Below are 19703 nucleotides of genomic sequence, written 5' to 3' on the forward strand. Positions count from 1 at the left end.
AAAGTGATATTAAAGGTCTTAAGGTGTATGTCAGTGTCTATATCCACTAATTTACTTCTTATTTGTCTGTCCACAGGTTCCACGTGGGAGAAATCCATCAGACAAATTGGCTTTGAGAGGTAAGATAGTAACGAATTCTGTGCTTTCACAACCAGTGCATTCATTAAGGTAATTTGTGCAACTAATAATGACATTGTAATATATTTTGACTGTATATTTATTTCATTTTATCATTAATTTAGCACGACACGGGTTCAAATCTGCGTTGTGCCTGACAATCAAGCAGCATAAAATATGCAAGTGTGGATTTTGTTAAGCTGAGCATTAACCTTTCTCCCAGTTGGGCAATTCAGGAGCTTTTTCAGCAGGTGATAGGACTCAGCTCGGTGATTGTTGGCCGATGGTCGGCAATATCATAACCCTTATGCAACAAATACTGACAGCCTTTATGGTACTTTTTTAAAGTAGGTTTTTCTTTTAAAGTCGACACCAAAAAAAAAAAAAAGAAATTGAGTTACTTCTGTCAGAGATCCTCTGTCCTCTGCAGCCCCATATGAACAATAAACACCATTTTTTGCCTTTAGCCACACCGGCTCGTCATCTGACAAGGTTTCTAAACGCTCCTGACCTGTCCCTGTGTGGATTCTTGATGAACGCTAAACCCAGTTATGTCTGACAATCAGTTGACAGGCCTATTTTTCAAAGCTTTTGCCGTTGCGTCTGTCTCCTCACACCCTCCCCCCTGTGATCGTATTAGATGTGGTTTCCTAAGTACGGGAATGTCCAAACTCAGCCACGTCCTTTTTCCAGTACTCAACGGCCCTCGGTGGATAGTACGCTGTAAGTGGCGGAAGTAGAGCCATAAACATTTTATCCCGCCTGCATTTACCTGTTTGTGTTGAGGGCCATACGCAGTATATACAGTGTTTACAGCTGCACTTGCTGCTGAGGCGGATGCTTTCTCCCTTTTACTGGCTGTGTGGAGGAGAAAACAGAACCCAGGTCAGATGTAGAGGAGTCTAAAGCAAAGTCAGAGCTGTGGTGTGGATTTTCACAGAGAGATACTTTTGTTTCCTCAAGCGTGACCTTTTCAAACTCTCGATGAATACCAAATGTTTATAGTGGTAGGGAGTATTTTGTTGTCTCCCTGTTTTTGTTACCACTGCAGCTTGAGGCAGTGAGGACAGATCTTAGCTGCTGGTGTTATTATAATTCTCTCACATGATCGCAGGGGAAAGTAGGAGTCATTAAAGTTGCTGGCTGAACCTCGCCTGGCTCTGGAGGTTTCCATCTCTTTCATCCATGAGGATGCACAAAGCTCCACAACAATAAAGCACATGGAAACAGACGTCCTTGATTAGATTAAACTCGCCAACAGCAGCCAAAGACCCAACTATTTATCTGAGTGTGGGTTTTCCATCGTCTTTGATTAGCACTCTGTTTTCAACTTGTTACCTTTTATAAGCTTTATATCCAGTCAAGGCCACAATGAGATTGCTTCTGTTAGAAAGGAGCAGTTGTTTTTTATATCTCCATCCAAACATTCGGTCAGCTTTTTCTCTGCAGCCTGCGCCGCAGCATCGCCAGTATGTTTTGTTTATTGTAAACAGTTTAATTACGCTTTGAGCTCAGCATGAAATGTAAAGAAAACATTGCAGTGGCCCAACACAGGATGCAGTGTGAGTGCTGTAAAAGCCAAAATAGAAATTGGTTTGGATGATAAAAGTGAGTTTTAAAGCTTTTTGAAACCTGTTAGCCATTTCAAGGACAATTTTTATTTGCTTCAATTGCACATATAATCATGGCACCTCATAAAGCTCGTCCTCAGGCAGCACAAATGCATCATTCGAAGCCTGTAGCTGTCAAGGCAACCGTCGTCCGCCACAGTCTGCTTCCTGTTTGAACAAACCTTTTGGTATTTAGTTAGAGGTGAGCAAACAGTCAAATCACAAATGTTACAAAAGCTTTGTTTGCCCAGAGATATAACTACACTACTTCAGATGATGTCGTATTTTAGTGGATTAATGAAAAACACACACTGTGTTGACCCAGCTGGGATAAATATATATTCAGTGATTGTTATAACATGATCATCACATTCAATCTGGAAAAAACCAAACCAGCCTCAGTTCTTTTAACTTCATTTCATGCACTTTCATGAGAAAACTGGGCTAATTGTTTACTCTACCTTATTATGAACAAAGGTTGCTTTTCTCAGGGAGTAAACATGTTTTTCACAGTTTAGTGAAAAAAAAAAAAAAAAATTTACCACGCTCTCTCATGGCCTTTTTGTTTGAATGGAATTTCACTCACTTGTTAACAGCAATACATTTAAAACCGGCAAGCCTGATTTCATTAAAGTGGGTGGTACGCCATATAAAAGCTGAAGCGTTCAACGCAACAACACATATTAAAAGAACAGTTGAATCACGGAAAAAACCCAGATTCCCATGCATTCATGTGAACAGGTAGAGTTTCTCTGAGAGACAAGAGCTGCTGCACTAACATCTGCTCCCGTGAGTCTGAGGGAGATGACACTCAGAGATGATTTATTTGCAAGATTGCTGAACCGTTCGTGGCTTTTTAAATGAAAGGCTGGGGCAGACAGAGGGAGGTGACACGTGACACGAGCTATTTGTGGGCCGTGTCCAAGTGAATGAAATGAGCAACCGCAAGTCCCTGGATTTCTCAGAAAAACTGTTTCGTATTAGCAGGGATCGTCCATGAGAAGTTAATTTTGTTGTACTCCGTCCCATTTTCCATCATTTGGTCATGATCCTCACCTGCGAGGTTGCTCCTCATTACAATTTGGTGGAAGATATTGGGATTCATCCGTACTTTCAGGAAACGAGCGTCTGCTTTCTGTCAGCCTGTATCCTCTGCTTTTCTGTTTGTCCCCAGTGTGATCGGTGCAGATGCGGGGAACGGCATCCGAGTGTTCATCCCCGACATCGGCATGTTCGTGGTCGGCTTGGCCATCTGGCTGCTGTGTCGCAGTCTGGTCCAGAAGAGGCCGCCTGAGGACATGGCCCAGTACAACGCTGACTTTGACGCAGAGGAACAAGTGGGTTTCATCTGTGGTGACTTGAAAACAGTGTCTTACTTTCAAACGTTCACTCGGACTCAGGGATGAACTGGTTAGATTTTGGTGGTCAAAGGTCAAGGTCAGTGCTCATACTGTCAGATATGGGTAAGGCAGTGTATTTCAATAAATATCTAAAATATCTAGTGTCCATAAAACTAAACTGAGGAACTGAGGAAATTTAAAGAGGAAATATCAAAATTTGGTTGGAATAAATTTCTCCAAACACCTCAGTTGGCCACAAACTCCAGTACAAACACAAACTGATTTTGGATTTCTGGACTAGTAAAAGGACTAATTCTTTTTCAAACTAGAAGCTCGTCAACATTTCCAGACAGCACTTTGTGTCTCCGACGGTCGTAATAGACGACATTTAATTCTGCCCTCTGACATCTGATGCCGTCACACAGAAAGCGCTGCCCTTTTGGGACCATCATTAATCAGATTTAGTTAATAATGTGACAGTTTTTTCAGCTCCGAAAGTGTTTCTACTTTCTGAAGTGGCCAGCAGAGTGGACAGTCTCTTGTCCTGCTCTACACATACTGTCCACATTCAGCTCCGAGGAGCGGAGCAGGCGTTTCAATAGAGAGTTCCCTGTGGGTGTTGATGACTTGGAGTACTGCCCCCATCCCCTGGCAAGTCCTCCCTTCTCTTTATGACTCAGTGTTAATTAAATCCACATTCACTTTCTCTTCGACTGTGCTGCTTACACTGGCACAGATGGCATCGCTCGCCATTACTGAGAAACACCAGAAATTTCATCTATAGAGCCTGCGTTGTGTTCAGGCTTTTATTCACCATCTGAGCTGAAACTGTTGTTTGATTCAGAACGGGACTTGTACCACCTGCTACGTCCTTTGTCTGGTGCCTTATGTGTCTTATATAAATCACGGTGAATGGCCTTCTTGTAATCATTTTCTCTATTTTATTGAGACTGTTGGAAAAGAAGGATGCATAGTTGGTTAGAGGCAGGAGCCAAGGAAGAACTGACTGGATTGGATTTCAAGCCAACATGTGTTTCCAGATGAAAACATCTGGAAACGACGGCTAATAACTTCTCAGGCAGCCACGCAGAGCACATATATGTTGAAATACGCTGCGACGCATGTTAAACATGCTATAAAATCCTCTCAGCTGAAAGCAGAGTCAGGAATATTCACCCACAGGTTGGACACAGTCTACTTTGTATCATAGTTGATTACACACAGGGATTGTCGTGGTTGTGTTACCTGTAGGAAACAGTTTTCAGCACCATGGAGAGCTCTGACCTCCAAACTGCACCATTCATCACTCAATACTGAAATGTGTTTGTCACTCAGGAAGAGGAGGAGAAGCTGAGCCTGGACGACAACATCCTGCTCGAGGAGGACTTTGAAGCGGGGTACGAGGCCGAGGAGGACGAGGAGCTGGATGACGAGGAAGAAGATGAGGAGGAGGATGAGGAGGAGGAAGAAAAGGAGAGCACAAAGATGAAGGTCCTGCGAATCCTGGCGGAGGTTGCAAATAAAGTGAAGGACATCATCGGGAACTTGATCACCACTGCGGGGAAGGTGGTGGTCACCATCTTGTTGGGCATGACAGGTGAGGAAGTACATACTGTGTGTGAAGTGTACGGTTTGACACGTTAAAGTAAACTTTACTGTATGAACTCCTGTGAATCTGCCGGGTGAAATAACCTCGGACAGATCATTAAACCTCAGTTTTGCGTTTGCAGGCGTCATGTTGCCCTCGTTGACCTCGGCCGTTTACTTCTTCATCTTCCTCTTCCTGTGCACCTGGTGGTCCCTGTGCCGGACCTTCGACACACTCATCTTCAGCTGCATGTGCGTCCTGATGGCCATCTTCAGCGCTGGACACCTCATCGTCCTCTACCTCTACCAGTTCCAGTTCTTCCAGGAGTCCATCCCACCAGGAGACGGCTACATCAGGTCAGACACACGTGGAGTTCGGTCCTGTATATCACCTGGTTTTAAATCAGTAGCTTTGTGCTGTTTGTCTTTTTAGAGTAGTTGCAGGGGTCAAATCTTATTCTTTCAACAATATAAATCAAGAAGTATTATATTAGCAGTGTCTATGCTGATTGAGCTGCTGTAGATGAAACTGCAGACTAAACTTTGCTGGTACACTTGAGCACTGCTCTTCCCACAGACAGAGATAAATCGCACCTTAGCAACAAAATAAAACCCGTCTCCCAAACAGCAGTAAACTTACCAGCTTTAGCTCTGCCTCTGTCATCACACTGATGGATTTGGGAAATAGATTTTTTTTTTCGGTTAAACAGCACAAGCCGACACTAACGCTATCTGACTCCTTAATAATGTGAAAATACATGACGTGATGACAGAGCTCAGCGGCCAGAGCTCCTCTGACTCAAGGATATTTATTGCGCCCAGGGCAAGATTGTTTAAACGTTAATAAATATTTACTGTTGTTACAAACAAGAAGGCAAAGGAAAAGGCAAACCCAGCTGAAGGGGAGATATATCAAACTCCTACACACAGCACATCAATATCAGAAGCCGAGCTTTTAGGCTCCTCACTACAACCAGTGGTGTTTTATTATGCATGAGCGAGGAGACAATCAGCCGTCTGTGGCCGCAGCGCTGAAACGTTGTGGTTGGAGTAAAGCCACATCGTTGCACGTCTTGCCAACACACGATAGTCACGGCTGTAATGAATGCAGACTCAGTAGTGGTGACTAGCAAGGTCACTAAGCTCACTGTGTTTGATTGACAGCTTGGAATGCCAGGAATGCTGTTTATTTAATAAAATAAAAAATACACATCTGGGCTGCAGCTCTGTTTGACAGCTTCCTGCTACAGCAGCAATGTTTAGTCAAATGAGATTTTATAGAGATATAATTATTTAGAATAATAAAGGGTTATAATTTTTAACCACTCCATAAAAGTTAGACAATGCGGTGTTAGTGTAGTTAATACCTCATCCAAGACTTCAAAGTACTTTAAAGTTGATTCTATTTTCATATAATTTTTTATCTGCACTTTGTTCTAAATCTTCTTCAGAATAAATAGTATTAGTAGATAAACAGTTTTTGGATACAGGCGTGGTAAGTTCATGAGGAAATTGTGATAAGCTTAAAAAATGCCCCATATGTCATTATTATTATTACATTTATTTTAATGACATTTCTTAATGTTTTCTTACTTTACTTGTGGCACTGAAGCCGTTGTTAAGCTGTAGCTGTTGTCTCGGTGCCCTTGGTGTTGCAGGGTTTTATTGATCTCATGGTTTCTCATTTGAAAGCTGTGCTGCTGCGTGTCAGGACCGAGGCTATTTACAGCTATGTATAGCTGAGGCTGCCTTGGACAAACCTTGTGTCCTCTCATCCTTCTCCTGCCCCCGACGGCAGATAAGGTGTGAATACAGTGTTGCATTGACAGGTTTTCTCGTTCGAAAACTCATCAGAATGAATGGACTCCTCTCACACCGTCTGCACAGGCAGTAATAGTGTGCATGCTGTAATGACCATACAGTAGGAGCAAATCTAAATCAGTGGGACCCAAGATAAATCTGAAGGATTACCAAATGATTAAATGGATTTAAAAAAAAAATCTGTTACAGAAAATTTCTTTTCTCTTTTGAAATACTGGAATACTTTGACCTCTAAAAAGCCTTTAGGTTAGTATTAAAGTATTAAAGTTAGTGAAATACTAGATACTTTCACCTATTCTAACTTTTAAAAATCTATAAACTTAGTGAAATACTGGAAACTTAACTTATTTGGGCTCTAGAATTAGAAAATATAAATCTTACCAAAATAAAGCTGAATTTTCAACCAAACACGACCAAACTCGACATTTGCCTTTTTTAGTTTCTAGCTGTGAAAATGGGAGAGTGTGTGTAATTCTTTTTAAACAGTCCAATCTCATTTTGGAAAGAAGCTCTTCATTTGTGTATCTGAAGGCCTCAATTTTGCCTAAACAGCTCTTTATTCTTGTTTGGTAGCTCTCTTCACGAACAGTCCAACTATTTCATCATCTGCTGACTCCTCATGTGGTCGTGTTGACTTTCCACAGTGTGGAGGTATTTTTCTGTCCACCGCTGCGTGAAAACTGAGGCCCAATATGACGTTAGAAGGAACGCGTTCTCCTCTGCTCTGCCCTGTTTCCTCTCTGCAGAACCTCAGAGGGAAACTCTTACGGCTGTAAATATGTATGATATACCCACTGGACAATAGGCCACCACGGTGCCTGTCCTAATTGTGCTTGTTGACAGTGACTTGGCCTTGCTGTGGGGCCGGCGCTGAGTGAGACTGTTGAGAGGCCTGGCTTCCACTCTGCTTCCTGCCTCCCCGCCTTACAATGGAAGTCCCCAGTCATGTGACCAGCAGGCCTTCCCCAGCTGTAAGAAGAAACCGTTCAGGAAGTGTGGTGGGGTCAGAGGAGGTGCTCCCTCCTCCATATGGCACAAAAAGAAAAGACTCAGGAGGCTTCTAAATCTGTGTGGCTGTCACTGGAATACGTCAGTGTGGTTCCTGTTGGGTAGATGACCTTTGTTCTGAGCTGAGGAAAAGCGCTGAATCACATGACATCCTCCGTGGTACAAACAGGTTTTTAGCGTCAGTGCATTGTCCAGATTCTTCGGTTGTCCACCCAGCATGACATTTATCATTGACAGTGGTGGAAGAAGTACTCAGGACCTTTACTTAAGCACTGACACTGTTTTGTGCTGCGGGAGGTGTTTAATCCTTTTTCATAGAGGCTCAGGGTGCTCTCACACCCACCTTGTCTGGACTGACCCGTCAGACTTTTCAGTTTGGTCTTAATCAACATAGCAGGAGTGAAAGGTGCCTCTTACTGTGGTCCAGACCAAAGGAGATGGTCCTGGTCTGGATCAAACTGAACCAGGTTTGTTTGCAGCGTGAAAACACTTTTTTTTTTGGATGGTCTGGTCTTTTGGACCAATTACAGGAAGTTGAGGCAGATTCATTATGCATTAAACAATAGAAGAAAAAAAAAATAACTGGAGGAGAAGTAAAGATCAGCTTCGGTAGCACATGAGGGGAGGAGAAGATGAAATATTTGGTCCGACAACAAAATCAAAAATCAACTTGAAAAATGGTGGTAATTACACAATAAAAGTGGCAACGAAATGAATCTGTTTTTCCATTCAAACAGAAAGGCTACCGGCCTGTCCATAAATCAATCAATGCCAAGTATAGGGTGACGCAGCACATGTAGGTGATGATGATAGGATGTAGGATGTGGGTACGTCATACAAATGGCATTTTTCCTCTAAAAAAGAATCATTTATCATTGGTTGGTTGCTGGGGATTCAGGATAAGAATGAAACTGTGCAATCCAGGCAAATAGGGGTCCAGCAACAAATTTTCGTCCTGGGGGCTCATAGGCAGTTAATCCAGGCACAGGCATATTAATGTGTCTCCTGACAGAAGCCTCGAAACCTGAGTAACATGCTTGATTGAGGAAATCAATTCTCTGTTTTCTCATCTGGAATACATGTTCATATCGTACATGTACCATCAGTTTTAGTGTTCTCTTCTCTTTGGGTTAAACCAAAAAGTGATCCTTAATTTAGAGTAAACTAATATAATGACTGAGAGAAAAGTAAATAAAACTTTGGAGCTTATTATCATTATTATCATAGTTGTTTTGTAAACCCAATCATGACCTCTCCAGTTTAACTTGGGACCACTTGAGAGGTCTCGACCTCGAGGTTGGACACCAGTTGTGCAGCGACAGCATGACTCTGCACTTCCCACAAGCTCTGTTGTAATGTTTACATGATCTCATCCATCACCGGCTTTGTTTCTGGAATCGATAATTAGGTACAAAGATGAAGAACCCAAGGACTCCTACGCTGAATTGAAAGTAATGAATTGAACAATACACTTATCTCTATGAGAACAGTCAAATCCACTGATTGATGATGCTGGGCCAGTTCGCAAAAGATCTCAGCTCCTCTATCCCTCTCTCATCTATTTTATCAACTGCTATAGATTTAAAAAGACGCCAAGTTAAATTGTAAACTTGCCGAAAATAAAGAATTTAAGTTCTATTTTTTTTCAAATTCTAAAGCACCGTTATAATTTAGAATAGTGATTAAAACTGTAAACTGATTGAAACTAAAACACCAATTAATGATTATTTTTATTATCAGTTATTCTGCCCAGATGTTTGGTTTTGTTGACCAACTGACCAAAGTATCCAATACACCGCTGTGAAAAACAGAAACAGAAATATCTTATGGGGATAAAATTGTATGATCTTATTTATAAATGACGCTCTTACGACTGTTGCTGATCTCCATGATCAAAACTTTAAGCTTTGTTAAAATTTCAATATCTATGTTGATATGTAGTGTTACTGTAATTCATACCCAAAGTTCCTGTTTACTACTTAAACCCTGGTACAAGTGGCTGTTCCTATCCTCATCCACCCGTCTGCCTGTCTCTGTAGCACGTTCGGCATCTCCCCCATCGTCCAGAGCAACTGCTCCTACACGTGGAAGCTCATCGTGCACCCGGAGCGTAAGTGGTACCACTTTGTGAATCCCATCATGCTGCTGATTCTCTACTACACTCTGGCCACACTCATCCGCCTCTGGCTGCAGGAACCCATCGACCAGCTGACGGTGAGCACCGCAGACTGAAAGCACACGAGTGACTCTTTCAGTTCACAACATTGTGACATTTACTGTTCAGTGTGTCAGTGATTTGAATGATACAGGTTCATTCTATAAGGTGATCACATGGTTGTACAGGATATCTGTGGGTCATGAACAGACAAAAGGACAAAGAATGTATTGAAAAGTGTTGAATATGTTCAGGTGGAAGAGGAAGTATCCTCAATTGATAGATATTGCAATGTGGTCTCATGTTTGCATTTTAAATAACTGTTGTTTTTGTCATTCAGTTTTCACAAACTCTCTCTTTGGCACTTTCTTCATGTCTATTTTTTGTCAAAAACAAAAACACAGAACAGCAACATCGCTGCCAGGCGTCATGACACCCACAACATACACATCATAAACATAATCCATTATGGATTATAGGCAACAGGTATTTCAGTAGCTCTTTGTAATTTGCATTATTCATGACTGGCAAAGTAATAAAGCAAAAGGAAGGTAAATGAGATTTTAAGCAGAGAGGAGGATGGGGACAAACCACCAACCACCGTCCTTAATTATTCCAGCAAATACATTTATTTAACCATGCAATTTATAAATCATTTATTAATTGGAGACAGAGAGTCTGTCTTTCTGTCTATCACACGAATTCCTGGGAATTCTGGGAGATGTAGAACTAGACAGATAAAGACAAGACAAAACAAGACAAGAGAGTAAATTACAACACCTGATCACAAAATTGCAGCTAAAAAGTTTTATACACTATTGAATAATGTCAGTATTGGAGCATCTGAAGGTAACTTTGTTTTTCTAATTACATCCTTGAAGCTAAACAAAAGGGGGAAATGCAGAGAAGGAACCTAGATTATCAAATAAATTCCCCTCCATGAGTTCTAACCTGCAGTCAGTGGGTATCAAAGACGTTTAGTTGAATTCAGCGCAGACACACCTCCGTCACACTCCACAGTAAATTCCAGACAGTGAACTGAAATAGATCCAGATTGAATTAAATGGGCAGCCAGGTGGCCTCGTGATCAGAGAAACTGTATCGATGGAAGATTCCAGGACGATCGATCGACGGCTGCATCTGTCCGCTGTACGTAGCTCAGGTGTTATCTGCGGAAGTTTAGTCTAGTTTGACAAAGCATGAAGGGAGGATGCATTTTGCACTGTTTTCCAGAGTTTCAGTGCTGCCTGTAAGAAACCACTGGTTGCAATTAATGATGCATAAATAGATCTTCTACACCGCGCTGCTGTTGGTTGGAATTGATTTATCTAGCTCAGACTGCTGAAGCCTCTTTCAGAGAAACGTTGGAGAGCATCTTTGTCCAGAATGTGGCACAACTGTGTATTTTTTTGTTTGATCTGACACTGAAGGTGCATCAGAAATTCATCTTTTAAATGATTACAACCTGTTTCTGTGTTCATCATGGCACCTGAGTATCATTTTAAGACAGACTTAAAAATAGTGTGACCCTATCATTTAATACAGTGAGTACAAGTGACAGGATGCAGGATTTATTTATTTTTGTTTACAATTAAAACTGGGGATAAATTCACTCTAATTAACTTGATGAGGAAGGTGTTATTAACAGCTTATCGTAATCTCTTAAAGTTTTAAACCATAAAAGACCAGAACTCCAACGCCACTTGGTTCTGATTGACTGTGAAGCCTCAGTTCACCCAAATGACAAAGCACGCGTTCAAAAATTTTTATAGGAAACGTGTCTTTGATAGAAAGCAGTTCCATTAAAATCAGTTCAGTGTGTTTTGTGGATTTTTTGTACTGGGGATTAACTAGGGATGTTATTGTTTATGTTGTGTGGCCCACTAACAAAATTCCATTCATCTTGAAAATCTCTGAGACAAATAAAACAAAACCGGGTAAATAAAACCAAAACTATCTACATGACCAAACACCAAAATGAGAAAATGTTTTGCCTTTGGGTGAACTGAACCTTTAAAACACTGTTTTATCTTCTAACTCACTGACCTAAGAAGTGCCTAATCGTTATTGAAGACTTTATTTGATACAAGCTCTCTAATACAAACTGCTGCAATAATTAATGAAAAGTGGCAATGACTAGACTTTAATGTGAAAAAAGACCCTCGCTCCTGAATTCACCCAGTCCTCCGTTACCTCAGACCTCGAGGCTCAGCTCCTCTGTCCTGTAATGGAGTTATAGATTAGTGTTTTTATAGAGGGGTCAATACTTCCCTGTAAACCTGTGGGGCTGTATGCATTATTGATCCCTCCACAGAAGGGTATGTGTGTGTTTTCACCTACTCTTACACTTTAGCAGACGCTAATAATAAAACATGATTACGACATAAATCGACAGCTGACAGGTTTGTCCGATAGTGGAGATGCCAGATTATGATGGACGTCATCTTCGCCAAAAATCTGCATGTGCTGTCACCGTTTCTCACTTAATTTAACGCTTGACTTGTAGGACATCGTCTGTGTTTATTCAGCAGTTGTTCACCAATGCAACAAAACCGAGAAAAGCAGAATTATTCAATCAGATATTAATAAATGTACCTTAAGGAATGAGACACGAGGAATCTATATGTAATTGCCGCCTAGCGTCAATAGCATCAGTGTTATAATTAGTTTATAGAGCAAACGTTTAGTTTGTGCAGTCTGAGCTCCATGTTGGTTTGATTGATACTTTTTTGTACTGAATCCACAGATGTGTTTGTTGTGCTGGTTCTGGTGCTAAATAAGTTTTTCTTAGAGCAACCACACAACTAGAAACAAACTGAGAACCAATAATGCAAACTGGAATTCTTACTGCCACTTCAACCTGCAGTGTGTGAAAGTCAAAAATCAGATGTTTCAATAATTATATATAAAAGATTGCACTGAGAACCATAGAAAATATGTCTTAAAGGAGCAATTTCTAGGTTTTGCCATTGCTACATAGCCAGTGTTAGCAAACAGCTGTTTACTCACCAGTCTAGAAGAAAAGTTGCTAGTTCAGCATCCAACTTAATTCCTGTTCTCGCCACGAGCTGTCTCTAGACGTGGAAACCAACAAAATTGTTAACTGTTGCTTCTATCTTTTTCTTCTACTGAAGTTAGCATGCTAACCAGCTAACCCTGGCCCGTCTCATCTCTTTCTTTTTATAACATCCTGTCTTTTAAACCCAAGGCTGAAGCTCCTGTTGAGCCCCAGTTATCACCACCTGCTCCACCATGTTTGGCAGCAGAGAAAACTTACAAAAAGCTCCTTCCAAGATAAGATAAGATAAGATAAAGAATGAAGGGATTGCGAGCACATTATTTTTCGTGGAGTTTTTTTTCTTTATTTTGTGGTATTTGAGCCACCTGGACACTGCCAAAACAAATGCATTGGAAACAAGTGCAGATAATTTACAGTAAACCGCCTAATTTCCTCTTTTTAAAAGGTCACCCTGCTCCTCCTCAGATACTGCACTCCTACACTGTAAAACAACGCTCAATAGAAGCTGATTAAAACTGTCATACATGAGAGTATCATCTCTGCTGTGTAACGGTAGACTGAGCTAACAGTCCAGCGTGTGAGATATGCGTCCTCCAAACTGTCTATCTTTGTTTTTTCAGGACGACAAGGACAGCGACATATGTGAGGAGGAGGATCTGGTCGGAAACAGAACGAGTTACTCAGCCAACAGGAAGAGGCAGCTGTGGTGGGAATCACGCCGAGGCACTGATGAGAAAAACGTACGTGACGGTTAAATTACACATGACTAACAAAGTACAGATTACTGGACAGGTCATGAAGTAATCCTCCTTTGGTTAGGACAACATTGCACAATATGGATCCCATTGTAAAAAAACATGACTGCATTGCTTAAGGAAGGACATGGGTAAAAACATCCTTGAAAATATCTTGAAGATCTGTTTAGAATAGTTTTCCTCAACTTCTGAAATGTTTAACTTCTTTCAACAGAATTTGGCTGCTAAAACCCCAAACAACACATTTCCTTGTTGCATTCTTACAAAGGGTAACTAATGTCCTCTCCAACAATTTGATTCAGTTGAGCTGTTAAACAACAACAGAGTGCAATGGGAAAATGCTGTAACATTTTAGTGCTGCAATTGTTTAAAATAACAGGAAACCGACTCTTTGTTAAACTGTAAACTCCAGCTGTATCTGTTGACTGTGTTCACAAGCTTGCATCTTGTTTTACCCGAGCTTTCACCTTCATAATAGACTCATCCCTGGGAAGATTTCAGCTGGAAATGCACATGCACACGCTGACCTTGTTCCCATATTAAGGTCCGTAGTCTGCCTCCACCGGCCACCTCCTGAGGTTTAAAAGCTTTTAGGGTGTGCAGACACAGATGAGTGATGGGCTCGATTTACAGAGTAGTGCTGCTCTGCTTTGTTCCTGCTTATTAGCGACTATAAAGAACAAGGAGGCCTTTGACTTCAGCAGCTCATCGATAACACACCTTGTCTTGTATGCTCTTTTCTCCTCCTAGCTCCTCTCCACCCAGGATGGCATCAGTACAACTGAGGTGGGGGCTGCTCTGGATGTGTCTAAAACATGTGCATTTTATGCCCATTCACCCCTCAGCCCTGCTGCAAGAAAAGGAATCTCTGCAAAGTGCTTTTCACACTGCAGCCTCATAGACTGGAGCCTGTGTTTAAGAGTTTAACTGAGTCTCCACAGAGCAATCACAGCATTTAGGGTTAATCCTGCTCCAATTCAGCTCACAGTGGTGAGGAGGTCAGGAAGATAAAAATGTTGTTTCAAAATAAAGCCAAAGGAAACATATTTAGTAATAATGTAATAAAGCTATATAAACCATGATTTATTATAATAGGTTAGATTAAATTAAGCCAAAGAATGTGCAGTGTGAAAAGTAGAAATCTCTTCCTCTACTGCCCTAAAAGACAAAGAGAAGTAACAAAGTGGAAACTGAGACTTAAGCAAAAACCTTTCCTGGTTGAAAAGCAGAACATACAACTGTTAAATCACTAAATCACACAAAATGAGTTACTCCTGTTTATCTTTGTGGGGCAGAAAGCTATATAGATGTGTGATCCCATAACACATCAGTTCCTTAGTCGTAGAAATTTTATTTGTAATTTTTAATGATGATCTACAGGTTGTGCCCACCTCCAACGGGACGTCCTTTGACTTTGTCACGGCCGAGAATGGACCAGTCTGTCTGGACTTGTATTCCACCCCCCAGTATAAAATGGACCAGCCCAGTGACGGTACAGGTGAGGTAAATTTTTATTAATGTACTTAATGTACAACTACACAGTTGCTAAAATAAAGAATATGGCTTCACAGGAGGAGCTGCAATTGAGGATAAACACTGTGCATTAATAAACACTTAAAATGACCTTATAGTGCGTTGTAAACCATTTATTACATGTTTGTGTACTGTTTATAAAATGCTAAATGGGGTCTTAAAGTAAAGTGTTACTCTGTCTTAAAAAGACAGAGACAAAGAAGAGACAAAGAAGAGTTAAACTTGAGTAGAACTACAGTTGTAGGAACCTTAACTGAATTACTATAAAATAATAAAATTACAGCTCACTCTGTGTCCTTACATGTGTGTCAGAGTTAAGTCACAGAAGCATTTAATTATGCTGCTTTTGTATCATATGTTTGGATATTGGAAACGAGTCCTGCTCTCTAGATATTTAGTTTAATTTTATCTAAATTCTTTTCTTTGTGGTTTGAGACAAACTCTGAAACTCATGTTGATAAACTTCCTTTAAAGCCAGGTAGATCAGTCAAATGTTGTTTGAAAGTTAACACTGAAGAAGCTGAATAAATGTACAAAAAGATAAAATTACCATTTTGCAGATTAATAAACTGTATATGATTAATAAACTGCACTGTAAATTGCATTTTTGTAATCATAGTGAAATTTAACTGTGTCAGGAATCAATTAATTAGTTTGCTATAATCACAGAGACAATTCCAATAAATAACATTGTGATACAGTTAATGAAACCACCCAACAGGACATAAAATTAATAAATTAGCTCCATTTCCATCAGTTCCAATATTAAAATGTTGCTTATATATGGCTTCATTAATATTATTAATCCAGCAGGATCATATATAATCTCTTCTGCTGCTCTGGATTAGTTTTGTAAAGTCTGAGAAAATCACTTGTTTTGCTTGGAGGCTACAACTTTAACAAAAGTCCTGTGTTATGTGTGTTATGAATTGGGTGTGTGGAGTTTGAAAAATGTGATCCAAAAAAGATTCAATGTTTTTACTTTTTCTTTCTTGATACTCGGGGCTAAAGTCAGGAAGTCTAGGCCTCTCATTCTTTTTAAAATTGGATTTTTGCAGTTGCCCCCAAAGTGCAACACCAAATCACAGGAGTGCCTGACTTAACTGAGGAGACGAGGGCACTGTAACTATTTTATTGTGTTTCTGTGTCCGACCAGAGAAGAAGAATGAGTGCGTGTACGAAGTGTGTTTGCCCCCGGAGGACTCGGCGCTGGACGGAGGAGAGGAGAAGTCTGAGGGAGGCGAGGATGGGATGAAGAAAAGAGGAGTCGGTGCGATGGTCAAAGTCTTCCACTTCATCATGAAACAGAGCTACATCTGTGCTCTCATAGCCATGATGGTGAGTAATGCAACCCACAGGTGGTGTAACGTAAGAGTTACAGAAAGTGGCTTATGCTGCATTTGTGTCAAGTATTTGTTGGATGCTGCAAAGGAAAACATCCAAAATCACTTTAATATGTGAAATCAAGCTCGACCTTAAACAACCTGTTGCTGTTTTTTTAATAGAGTTGCCTGTGTTAGTGTGAATGAATGTGAAAAAAAAATCCCCAAAAACAGATCCTCCCTCAAGACTGTAGCGATGAAGATGTGACTGTTGTTTTCCAGCATGTGGTTTGTGTTCATAGTTTAATCTGATGGGACATGAATGCAGCATTATAGCCAGAAAGTAACAAGCTGAAACTCTCAGACCTCCTGGAAAAATTCTGGCATGGTTAGTAAATACTTCCTTAATCAACTTCAATTTAGATGCCCTCGAGCAAGGCACCAAACCCCTCTGTGCTCCAGTGGGACTGTTGGCTGAGCAACAGGCAGGGAGCTGTGGTTGTACTGGTCCAGCGTGTGGCAGGGTGTTGCTAAAAAGAGCATCTGTTCCCAGTTGAAACATTCCTGGATGAATCATAGTTTAAAGAAATGAGAAACAGTTGCTTACTTTGACTTTTATTATGACTTAGTAATAGAATCTAATGTTTTCTTTTATTGCAGTTCAGAAATACAAGTAAGCAAGTCAGTCTTATTTGTAGTGAGTCACAAGTGAGTGTTTTTATTTCTACACAGCTGCATAAAACTAATATGGAATAAAACCAAATGAAACCTTGTCTCCCAGTTGATGCATTTCACCCTGAATGCTGCATCTCTTCTCCTCACAGTCTTCACTGTCTCCTATGTTGATGAGACGTCCAGAAATCTGTTTAGAAAAAAAAAAGAAATGTAGAAAAAAAAGTAGAAAAAGAGTAAAAAAAAAAGAGCCACCATTGAGGACGCTTTAGGTCAGAGGTTAAGCAAGGGGAGTTTTACAGTAAAAAAACGTAATGCTCTATTTTACATGTCTGCAAATTCCAGTTTATTTCCAAATAATCTCCTGGGATGGATGGAATAGAGAGTGAGGAGTTGGTACACTTCCAGTTATCACTAAATGCTAAGCTAGCACAACCTTGAGACTTCTATTTAGAGGATAGTGGATGAGCTGAACACGCAAAAGGTGAAATGTTTCTACAAACAAACAGACAATTCAGCATAAATGAAGAATAAAGCTTCTACTTATAAACGAATGAGTAATAAATATTTCCTGTGGTTTAAATGGAACAATCTCTTTCATGGAAATTCGTCTGGAAAACAGTAATAAACTCATCACAACTAATCAAATCAACTAAAATAACAGTGTCAGAACTTTCTCTCTATTTTTCCTGCAATTAGCACCAAACTACAAGTTTCTCCCCAGGAAACCTTCAAGAAAATATTTGGAAATATTTGACCTGAAAATAAAATGTCAAACCTTCTTTTTTCCAGTATGTATTCCAGTATTTTTGACCCAGTATCTCTCCACAAAGATTCAGTATTTCTACAACTGAATTTTACTCCTAGGACCATGAAAAGGTTTTAGACATTTAGACTTTCATTTTGAGAAATGTAATAACCTTTATTTCACAGGTAACCATAACAGTTTCCTCAGGAAGCCTCCTACAAAGAACTAAATGATGTGGTAGTAATTATGGGAGAAATAGAGGCAAAACTCTCTTATTTTAGTTAGTTGTGCTTGCAAGCAGTTGATTTTCAGCAGAATTTCACTGAAAGAACAGCTCGGTTTGAATAAATCTTACTATTACACAGAGATTTGTTTTTGATGTCTTGGGTTGAGCTTTTCAGGACTCAGAAAATCTGTGTTTCTAAAATCCTGGCTACAGCCCTGCTCCTCATACAATCAGCTCAAAATGATCAAGTTATGAAATTTACATTTTTTCTTCTTTATCAAAAGTTTTGGTGCACTCACGGTCCATCTCTGACTGAAAGGCAGCAATACACATAAAACCACAGCATGTTCTCCTCTGTCCATTCATACACAGAAATTGTTGCAAACCTGTGGAGACACAGGTAAGAAATCCCAGGTGATTGTATAAAATTTGAAACATGAAAAGAACTGTGCACAGGCCAAATGATGCTGTTTCTGAGTAGCTGAATGTATGTGGAAGTATATGACATGTTAGCTATATCATAAGTCCTGTTGTGCCTCTGTAAATAAAGGGAGCGAAAACTGAGGGTCACTCCACACGCCCTTGTATGTGGCCTTCATTCGTCACTCAGCTACAGTGAAGTTGCAGCATTAAACTGTCTGTGACTTGTTTCTCCTCAGGCTTGGAGCATCACGTACGTCAGCTGGCTGACGTTCGTCTTCCTCATCTGGTCTTGCATGCTGTGGATGGTGAGGGACCGCAGGCGTTACGCCATGCTGTCGTCTCCCTTCATGGTGGCCTACGGAAACCTGGTGATAGTTCTGCAGTACATTTTCAGTTTTGAGAACATGCCTGAAGTCTCGGGGTTCTTTGTGAAGAAGCAAAACCCATTCCACTCACTTTCATCCAAGGTTTGTGAAGTGAAATGAACAGACATACAAAACAACACGTTTGCCCTATTTTTCTGTCTATTACAAATCCATGATACCTTTAAAACTGATGGGATTTAATATGTGCAGTGATTTCTTATGCAACAGATTTACTTTCTGCAGCTAATAGGATTTATTTTAGACTGTGAAACTATATTAGGCTGTCAAACTGTGTCTCTTATTTCATTAAATAAGAAAGGGCAGTCATGTACTCCTGAGGGAGAAGGTCAGGTTTGCAGTATCCTGACATATTTTGGAATTGTCTTTCATCTCGGCAGCTGCTGAACCTGAGCTATTTGTGTTTAGAGAATACATCAGAGGGTAACCACAGACTTGCAGTGGTCTGGCCTTTGCCCCTTTTTTAATCACCCATACCACTGTTTTATTAAACAGTGCACATGTTCTTCCTCACAGAAGTGGAGATGCATTTATATTCCCCACCAGGGTCTTACTGTATTTTAAAGTTTATTCTAAGTCCCAGATGAACTCAAGACATGTCTGAAGGTTTAGACAATTCAATTCAACTTCAGAAGCTCAAATCTGATTTACTACATATACATTTAGTGTATCTGTACCTGTACTGTACTGTCTCAGCAGGCTAAAGTAAATGCAAATGATTTGTTGGTTCGCCTTGTCTTTTCTTGCCGGTCATGTGTATGTCTAAACATTTTATTTATTGTGTGTAGGTCCTGTGTCTGCTGAGCTTCTGGCTGCTGCTGAGACAGACGCTTACAGAGAGATGGGAAAAACAAAATGAGGACAGTGCTGGTCTCTCAGATGTTCATGTGGAGGATCAGGAGAGGAAGGGTAAGCCCCAGGCTCTTATTGTGTTTAGATTACAGTAGAAATACTCTGTGATATTGGTTACAGTATAAATAATTT

General features: G+C 40.4%; 1 protein-coding gene across 4 annotated transcripts in view; it reads left to right on the top strand.

The window, feature by feature from the left end:
- LOC139629070 (piezo-type mechanosensitive ion channel component 2) overlaps nucleotides 1-19703 on the top strand; it is an 82667-nt gene that overhangs the window by 20535 nt on the left and 42429 nt on the right. For 3 of the 4 annotated variants that reach the window (XM_071491429.1, XM_071491430.1, XM_071491432.1), the window contains exons 4-14: nucleotides 77-119; nucleotides 2902-3064; nucleotides 4403-4664; nucleotides 4798-5011; nucleotides 9523-9697; nucleotides 13278-13397; nucleotides 14163-14198; nucleotides 14793-14910; nucleotides 16102-16283; nucleotides 18573-18803; nucleotides 19508-19628. In XM_071491429.1, the coding sequence (XP_071347530.1) occupies nucleotides 77-119; nucleotides 2902-3064; nucleotides 4403-4664; nucleotides 4798-5011; nucleotides 9523-9697; nucleotides 13278-13397; nucleotides 14163-14198; nucleotides 14793-14910; nucleotides 16102-16283; nucleotides 18573-18803; nucleotides 19508-19628 (1665 nt within the window). The remainder of the gene's footprint in view (nucleotides 1-76; nucleotides 120-2901; nucleotides 3065-4402; nucleotides 4665-4797; nucleotides 5012-9522; nucleotides 9698-13277; nucleotides 13398-14162; nucleotides 14199-14792; nucleotides 14911-16101; nucleotides 16284-18572; nucleotides 18804-19507; nucleotides 19629-19703) is intronic. The other variant, XM_071491431.1, reaches the window with a different exon arrangement.

This window comes from Trachinotus anak, unplaced genomic scaffold, assembly GCF_046630095.1.
Source record: "Trachinotus anak isolate AG129_WGS33_773 ecotype Australia unplaced genomic scaffold, CSIRO_AGI_Tana_v1 ptg000012l, whole genome shotgun sequence".
NCBI lineage: Eukaryota > Metazoa > Chordata > Actinopteri > Carangiformes > Carangidae > Trachinotus > Trachinotus anak.